The sequence below is a fragment of the Cynoglossus semilaevis genome, chromosome 15 (assembly GCF_000523025.1).
Source record: "Cynoglossus semilaevis isolate Cse_v1.0 chromosome 15, Cse_v1.0, whole genome shotgun sequence".
Classification (NCBI taxonomy): Eukaryota; Metazoa; Chordata; class Actinopteri; order Pleuronectiformes; family Cynoglossidae; genus Cynoglossus; species Cynoglossus semilaevis.
This window is the reverse complement of record NC_024321.1, coordinates 11,689,095-11,698,361: the sequence shown is the minus strand read 5'-3', so window position 1 is coordinate 11,698,361 and position 9,267 is coordinate 11,689,095. Positions and strand designations below refer to the sequence as shown.

At 37.8% G+C, this 9,267-nt stretch overlaps 2 protein-coding genes across 7 annotated transcripts in view; both read left to right on the top strand.

The window, feature by feature from the left end:
* The first annotated feature begins 6 nt into the window (after positions 1–6).
* LOC107989578 (neuroblast differentiation-associated protein AHNAK-like) lies at positions 7–5,886 on the top strand. Its single transcript, XM_025062950.1, is given in 3 exon segments — positions 7–689; positions 692–2,116; positions 2,119–5,886. Coding segments are annotated over 3 exon segments (4,839 nt in total). The 5' UTR covers positions 7–97; the 3' UTR covers positions 4,941–5,886.
* A 951-nt stretch (positions 5,887–6,837) lies between these two features.
* klhl4 (kelch-like family member 4) overlaps positions 6,838–9,267 on the top strand; it is a 27,353-nt gene continuing 24,923 nt past the window's right edge. For 2 of the 6 annotated variants that reach the window (XM_025062952.1, XM_017039568.2), the window contains exon 1: positions 6,838–7,127. Coding sequence is in view for 2 of the 6 variants with exons in the window: in XM_025062954.1 (XP_024918722.1) it covers positions 7,036–7,127 (92 nt within the window). In the remaining 4 variants the exon portion in view is untranslated. Of the gene's footprint in view, positions 7,128–8,112; positions 8,347–9,267 lie in introns of those variants that run through there. The other 4 variants (XM_025062954.1, XM_025062953.1, XM_025062951.1 and 1 more) reach the window with 4 other exon arrangements.

The following is a 9,267-nucleotide window of genomic DNA, read 5'->3' as shown; positions in this document are numbered from 1 at the left end:
TGTCTCAGTTCCAAAGATTGAGGGTGATGTAAAAGCACCTAAAATAGACATTAAAGGACCAGATGTAGACATTGATGCCCAGAAACCTGGATTCAAGATGCCAAAATTTAAAATGCCCACCTTTGGATTCAAAGGTCCACAATTTGAAGGCCCAGAGTTTGATGCTCGCCTCCCTGACGCTGGAGTTGACATAACTTTACCCAAAGTAGACATCAAAGGACCTGAACTTGACCTAGAGAGTCCTAGTGGTAAGATCAAGGGGCCCAAATTTGAAATGCCAAGAATCTCAGGACCACATATTTCAATGCCTGACATTGGTTTCAATCTCAAAGGACCCAAAGTAAAAGGTGGCCTTGATGTGTCATTGCCTAAGATTGAGGGGGACATTAAAGGACCTGAGGTTGACATTAAAGGTCCAAACATAGAAATCGAAAAGAAGCATGGTGGTTTTGATATGCCAAAAATCAAAATGCCAACGTTAAATCTCAAAGGGCCTAAAGTTGAGGGGCCAGATGTTGATGTTGACATTAACCTACCCAAAGCCAACATTGACGTGAAAGCTCCTGATATAGACATCAAATCTCCAGAGATTGACATTGAAACTCCTGATGCAAAATTCAAAGGCCCTAGGATCAAATTTCCAACACCGTCTGGCCCCAAGCTGCCTGAGTGGGATCTTAGCCTTAAAGGACATCAATAAAAGGTGATGCTGATCTCTCAGTTCCAAAGAGTGAGGGTGACATAAAAGCACCCAAAATAGACATTAAAGGGCCACATGTGGACATTGATGCTGACAAACCTGGATTCAAAATGCCAAAATTCAAAAAGCCCACCTTTGGATTCAAAGGTCCACAATTTGAAGGCCCAGAGTTTGATGCTCGCCTCCCTGACGCTGGAGTTGACATAACTTTACCCAAAGTAGACATCAAAGGATCTGAACTTGACGTAGAGAGTCCTAGTGGTAAGATCAAGGGGCCCAAATTTGAAATGCCAAGAATTTCAGGACCACATATTTCAATGCCTGACATTGGTTTCAATCTCAAAGGACCTAAAGTAAAAGGTGACCTTGATGTGTCCGTTCCTAAGATTGAGGGTGACATTAAAGGACCTGAGGTTGACATTAAAGGTCCAAACATAGAAATCGAAAAGAAGCATGGTGGTTTTGATATGCCAAAAATCAAAATGCCAACGTTAAATCTCAAAGGGCCAAAAGTTGAAGGTCCAGATGTTGATGTTGACATTAACCTACCCAAAGCCAACATTGACATGAAAGCTCCTGATATAGACATCAAATCTCCAGAGATTGACATTGAAACTCCTGATGCAAAATTCAAAGGTCCCAAGATCAAATTCCCAACAATGTCTGGCCCCAAGCTTCCTGAGTGGGATCTTAGCCTTAAAGGACCATCAATAAAAGGTGATGCTGATCTCTCAGTTCCAAAGATTGAGGGTGACATAAAAGCACCCAAAATAGACATTAAAGGGCCACATGTGGACATTGATGCTGACAAACCTGGATTCAAAATGCCAAAATTCAAAATGCCCACCTTTGGATACAAAGGTCCACAAGTTGAAGGCCGAGAGTTTGATGCTAGCCTCCCTGACACCGGAGTTGACATAACTCTACCTAAAGTAGACATCAAAGGACCTGAACTTGACGTAGAGAGTCCTAGTGGTAAGATCAAGGGGCCCAAATTTGAAATGCCAAGAATCTCAGGACCACATATTTCAATGCCTGACATTGGTTTCAATCTCAAAGGACCTAAAGTAAAAGGTGACCTTGATGTGTCCGTTCCTAAGATTGAGGGGGACATTAAAGGACCTGACATTGATATTAAAGGCCCAAACATAGAAATTGAAACGAAGCATGGGGGCTTTGATATGCCAAAAATCAAAATGCCAACGTTAAATCTCAAAGGGCCTAAAGTTGAGGGGCCAGATGTTGATGTTGACATTAACTTACCCAAAGCCAACATTGACGTGAAAGCTCCTGATATAGACATCAACTCTCCGGAGATTGACATTGAAACTCCTGATGCAAAATTCAAAGGCCCTAAGATCAAATTTCCAACACCGTCTGGCCCCAAGCTGCCTGAGTGGGATCTTAGCCTTAAAGGACATCAATAAAAGGTGATGCTGATCTCTCAGTTCCAAAGATTGAGGGTGACATAAAAGGTCCCAAAATAGACATTGAAGGACCAGATGTGGACATTGATGCCGACAAACCTGGATTCAAAATGCCAAAATTCAAAATGCCCACCTTTGGATTCAAAGGTCCACAAGTTGAAGGCCGAGAGTTTGATGCTAGCCTCCCTGACACCGGAGTTGACATAAGTCTACCCAAAGTAGACATCAAAGGATCTGAACTTGACGTAGAGAGTCCTAGTGGTAAGATCAAGGGGCCCAAATTTGAAATGCCAAGAATCTCAGGACCACATATTTCAATGCCTGACATTGGTTTCAATCTCAAAGGACCTAAAGTAAAAGGTGACCTTGATGTGTCAGTGCCTAAGATTGAGGGGGACATTAAAGGACCTGAAATTGATATTAAAGGCCCAAACATAGAGATTGAAAAGAAGCATGGTGGTTTTGATATGCCAAAAATCAAAATGCCAACGTTAAATCTCAAAGGGCCAAAAGTTGAAGGTCCAGATGTTGATGTTGACATTAACCTACCCAAAGCCAACATTGACATGAAAGCTCCTGATATAGACATCAACTCTCCGGAGATTGACATTGAAACTCCTGATGCAAAATTCAAAGGCCCTAAGATCAAATTTCCAACACCGTCTGGCCCCAAGCTTCCTGAGTGGGATCTTAGCCTTAAAGGACCATCAATAAAAGGTGATGCTGATCTCTCAGTTCCAAAGATTGAGGGTGACATAAAAGCACCCAAAATAGACATTAAAGGACCAGATTTGGACATTGATGCACAGAAACCAGGATTCAAAATGCCAAAATTTAAGATGCCTACCTTTGGATTTAAAGGTCCACAAGTTGAAGGCCCAGAGTTTGATGCTCACCTCCCTGACGCCGGTGTTGATATTACTGCACCCAAAGTAAACATCAAAGGACCTGAGCTTGACTTAGAGAGTCCTAGTGGTAAGATCAAGGGACCCAAATTCCAAATGCCAAGTATCTCAGGACCCCATGTTTCAATGCCTGATGTTGATTTTAATCTCAAAGGACCTCAAGTAAAAGGTGACTTTGATGTGTCAGTTCCTAAGATTGAGGGGGACATAAAAGGACCTGAAGTAGGTTTAGGTCCTAAAATAGAAATTGAAGGGCAACATATTGGTTTTGACATGCCCAAAATCAAAATGCCATCCTCTAACCTTACAGGTCCTAACGTTGAGGGTCCAAATGTTGATGTCAGCATTCCAAAAACTAACATTAATATCAAAGCACCCAAAATAAAAACAAGTGATGTCAACCTTAAAGGTCTTGAAACAGAGTTTCCAGTTGTTGATGTGAACCTTCCTAACATTGACAGTGAAGGAACAAATGTCAACCTGGGTGGAATGAAAGGAGGGCTTAAAATGCCAAAATTAAATGTGCAAATCAAAGATCCAACCGCTAACATTAAAGTACCATCTGCTGCTGTCGAAGGTGAAAAGTCAGGTATTACATTTCCAAAGTTTAGGGGTCCAAAATTTGGAATTAAGTCACCTGAAGTTGAATCATCAGTGTTTAGTATCGGATCACATGGTTCGAGAACAGAGGTAACACTCCCAGATGTTGATGCAAGTCTGGATGCTCCTGACATTAGTATAAAGGGCAAAAAGGGCAAATTTAAATTACCTAAATCAAAAGGAAAAAATAAGAAGCCTGATCTCCACCTGGAAACGCCAGCAATTGATATTGCGGCACATGCACCAAATGTTAATGTCAAGGGGACAAAAATTAAAAAACCTATTTTTGGTAAGCTTCATTTCCCTGATGTAGAGTTAGATATCAAATCACCAAAAACTAAAATCGATGGATCTGTTTCAGGGGAAATGAAACCCACCAATATTGACCTTTCAGGTGCTAGTTTAAATACCTCCACTGAGGGTTCTAGCATTCAATGTCCAGATGTTAGTTCAAAAGGGTTAGACTTTAAAATAAAGACCTCAGATTTGAAAACTCCATATGTGAAATATGGAGCAGGGATTGATGCAAGTGTTTTAGGAAGACTTACATTTGGAGGCCTTCAATACCCAAAGGATCCATTAACATTTTCTAAAATCAGGGTACCCAAAGTTGCGTTTGTTTACCCTCCACTAGAGGGCAAAACATTCAGTGAAAATGTAGAAACAGATCTTTCAGCAAGTGGAAGTGTAAACCTACAATCTCCATCTGCTAGCTGCCAAGTCGGTTCACAAAGTATTGACTTTTCCAGTCCAGAACTAAAGCATGGTGAAGGCAAAGTAAAGGTTAAGATACCAAAATTGTTTGGAAAATCAAAAGCAAAGGGAAGTAGTGCAGGTGACATACGTGGACCAGGGGTGGAATTTAGTACAAGTGGAAAGGTACTAGAAGTAGAAGGAGATCCTAGAATTGGTATATCAACCAAAGGCAAGTCAGCATCACTAGATCTGTTTAAGAAATCTCAACACCGTTCTTCGTCTCTGAGTGATGATGGTGGGCTTGCGGTCAGTTCTCCTTCAATGCATTTAGAAACTGAAGGAGGTGATATTTCATTAGACCTAGGAGGAAGCAAGATAAAGGAAAAGAAAAGTAAGTTAAAGTTTGGCACCTTTGGAGGTTTTGGTTCAAGGTCAAAGGGTTCATATGAAGTGACACTTGGTGAGGACAGTGAAGCAGGAGCAGAGGGAAGTGCAGGTCTTTCTTTACCCCCTAAAAAGTCAAGATTATCTTCATCCTCCAGCAGTGACAGTGGTTCAAAAGGTGCTTTCCGGTTTCCTAAAGTGGAACTAACTGTCTCACCAAAAAAGTAGTTATGAGGAATTTTAAACTCTCAAATGTACATTCACACACATTGACCTATTTTTGGGTAAGTTCTTCAAATATTAATATGACATACAAAGTCATTTTAATACAATACATCATACGTTTATGAGATTGTTTAAAATCCATTCAAACTGTAAATAAGATAATTTGTATTGTAATAATGAATATTGTTTTGTATATAGTCCAGATTTATTGAAAATGTGCCATCTTGGAAAATTATTCACCCAGAGTTTATTACAACGTTTGTCATTTTGTCCTTATTCATTTATCAAGTTCTTGCTAATGAATGGTGTGGTATATTTGTATCCAGGGGGCTATTGCACAGAATTGATAGTTACAACAGTTGATTTGAAGGAGAATCTTGTTTCTATTTTATATCACAAAAGCAGTTAAAACATGTATTAATTGATTGTACTTCCAAGCTTCAATATTGCATAACCGATGCACAAGAAATAAAGCAATGTAGAGCTAGCCCTAACGTGCTGATTCTGAAAAGTGATGGTGTTGTATATACCAAAAGTGCAAAAGCGTCACTGTTTAGAAACTATCAACTCTCTAAAATGCTGTCTGTACTCTTCTGTATATTTTAAAAAAATGTAATGTTATTAACAGAAAAAAAAAATCCACCTGCTTCATTTGTTTTAGGTGTTTTGCTTTCTGACTTATGCATATTCAGTTATTCCAGAGTTCACAATCTTCTTCATTTAATGCCTTTGTTGTATGCACACCTGCTTTGAAAAATGTAAAGCAATATTACAGATAAACAGCTATGTTTTGATGTCATTTGTTAAAATAAAGTTGCAATAATAGAGAGTTGGTTGGTAGGGGCAAAGCTGTTGGCATATACGATAAGATAGAACATGATTCGTTTAGGGTCTATTTTGTGTGAATTTTACCAAATCAACTAAATAAAAAAACACAATGTTTCTTGCACTTGTGCCTTTTTTTATGATATAATGTCACATAATTTGAAGAGAAATGGCATGGTATATTATATTATATGTTCTCTTTAGGTTAACACTGATTTACCACATTGAAGGAAGCACAGCATGTATTATTATTAATGGAGGTTGTCGGTTAATGGCCTATCCACTTGGGAGGAGCTAAGGAGTTAAGAAAAAGAGGACGTGGTCATATCAAGACATAGAAAGTATAGGAACATGGAACAATGAATAATGCCAAGTGATCACAAAGCAGCCTAAAAATGAAAAAGTGAATAAAAATAAAAGAGTACATAGGTCAGTAGTTTTGACAGCTTTGTTTTATTGTTAAAATATATTGTTCGAACTCTTTAAACTTTAAAGATTAAAAACAATGGTTTGTGATTGGAGAACTTGGATTTATGTATGCGGCATTTACAAGTAACAAGTTATAAGTGTAATATTATCTATTTTGCTAGGAAGATAAGAGAATAATCCAAACAATACGTTTACATAAGTAAAATAAAATGATTGATGATGCTTTGGGAAATTAATGTACAAAAATCTTGCAGAAAAACACCTGAGGAAGGACAGGACCAAAATAAATGATCTATAACTAAATAGATCTTCAGATTGTTTTGCAGATTAAGCACTTTACATCGACGTCAGTTTTGTATCTTCGTAGAAATCGATTACAGGGATAAAAAGCGATTCCTTAATTGTATTATTAACCAGGTAGTATAATATAGTAAATTATTGTTAACCAGTTATTTAGAGTTCGGCTTAGGGATGTCACCATTTGAACAACAGTAAAGAACTTGAATGTACAGTTCGTTCAAGCCAACTGAATTCATCAACCAATGATGTGAGGGAAAAACCTCATTCGCTCCCACCCTAACAACTCGTTAGGAGCCAATCAGAAGTAGAACAGTGAAGGGGAGCGGACTTCCGCTCTCAACGTTAATCGTCAGTAGCCAATCGAAGGTACAAGGGCGTCTCTAAAAATGTTGTTTGTTTTTGTAAGGTAAAACCAAGAGCGTCTTCGGCTCGGAAAATAAGTAAACATGTTTTTGTTTTTTTTGGAAAGGAGAGACTCGACTTGTCTAAAAGACAAACATGAAACGTTGTCATTACATGCCATGCGGGTCCATGCTGCACTGCTATGCATCCACGCTGTCAGGTGCAACAGCAACAGTTGACGTCAATGGCCCACCGTACCTGTGTAACTCAAAAATTCTGCTCATCCACTCACAGGTGTGTTTCATATTTTAATTTTGTGTGTGTATGTAAACGTATGCATTCCTGTATGCGGGTCGGCATGTCTTAATCAGCCATAACGTGAGTTATCTTAAAGTTCACATTCACACTGTATTTGAAACTCATTGCTGTTTAAGTAAATGGTTAATACTCGACCTAACGATAGAAATAAGGGCAATAAAATGTGCACATTTAAAGATGAATCAAAACTAAAACCATGTGACCACAAAAAGTTGGTTTTCCTTTTTAGTACAAGCGTTTAGTACAATCGTGGGTTTTCGACAGCTAAAACTATTTTGACTATAGAATTGCCTATGAACAGGAAAAAAACAAGTTACAGATATATATGTGAACTCTTGCCGTTGAAGATCTTGCAAGCGAGTTGTTTCCTACTGACAGTTTTGTACTTTTATATACCGTCACTAAAATATAATAAAGATGCAGACTGGCCACACAGCAAATAAATTATCTCAATTAATAAAATTAATACAAATCAGGAACTGAACGGGAGGGTTTATCCTTGTCATAACGGGCGTGTTTATAACGTGAGGATCAACTTGATCTTTACGACTCCATAGACGAGATGAATGTTAGAAACGTTATATGTTAGAAATTAAAAAAAAAAGAAAAATACACCACCCAGTGGTTAGACAACAGTACAGTGATTTCAATGGGTTAGTATAAAATAACTCGTGACTTAAGGCTATTGTAATATTTATAATATTTTAGCTCTAACATTTTTACTCTACATCTTTACCCTAGCTCTCAAAATAATCACATTTGTTCTAATAAATTCTGAAATGTTACATTTTAATTACTAACTATCATAAATATTTAGTAAAGGTATAAAGATATTAGAATAGTTCTTGAAATATTTACATTTTATTATGTAAAATATTCTTTCAAATGAATGTTAAAGGAATGTACTGCATCTTAGGAGTTAGGAATTTGTGATAGTCCAGTGCATCAAACACAGGATGTGAACCCAGTAGTGCAGAGGAAGGGACCTCATCAGGAGTTTCCTGTAAAATAGGAAAATACCTCTTTCCTTTTTGCAAAGACCAAGCCTTTTCCTAAAAGCGGGGCACAGAAGAAACACAAAAGCGGTAGTAGTCCTGCAAAGTTCTGGTGTGTAGGAGTTTGGATTAAATGTTTACATTCAAAATGGTGACCATTGATTACATTTAAACCCTGGAGAGCAACAAAGTGGTTTCGGGTAAGGACAAAAAACGTATAATTTTTTTAGTCAAGTAAATGCAAATTGATTGTGCATTATTATGTAAAAAGTTACTGTTGGATGGCTGTAAAACTATTTTTTAGTTGTCCTATAGTAATGTGTTTTGATGGATCAGACTTAAATCTATTTCTTTAAGGAAGGATGAATGGGACATTATAACTTGTGGTCTATCTACCTGTGTGTAATATTTGCTGTATTAAAACCCTTTCCCATGATAGATGGTGAATGGTCAAGTTTATTTGCCCCATAGCTTTGCGAAATGGCATTGAATATGACAAGCGAGGGCTGGATGAGTGTAGCTCATCTACCTGTCTTGTACATAAACAGTAAAATCTACCCAGCCACATGTTCACTGCATAGTCAGATGTCAGCAACAACGGTGGTTTACCACTCAGGTCCAACATCTGACATGTCATGTGTCATGCAACCACATGGTGTCCTTGATAGGAAAGGTTATTCGTGTGATGTGTTTCTACAGTGTGTCTTGAATCATAGACACAATGTGACTGGATTCAATATTTGAATTAGTTAGGATTTTTGAACATTATTACAAAATTTAAACAATTGGGTGTAAAGAGAGTAAGAAAACCACAGCTTACACTGCAATACTTATTCCAGAGGTTGCTATTACAATAACAGTATGTCAGAGTCAAATTTAATTTTGTTATCATGAACTGCATAGCTAGAGGGCTGGTGCTATTAGTGTGTTTATTATGTCAGGTGAAGAGGCAGCAAAACCCCATAACTGGAACATTAAGTTCCATAATTAATCCAAGCAATAATAACATACCATGTTTTTCATGTTGGCTTCAGGAAAAATATCATGATGATTTTATTCTTGTCATAAATAATAACATACTGTTGGTGTAAATGACTTCAGTACCATTGGCATGCATTTTA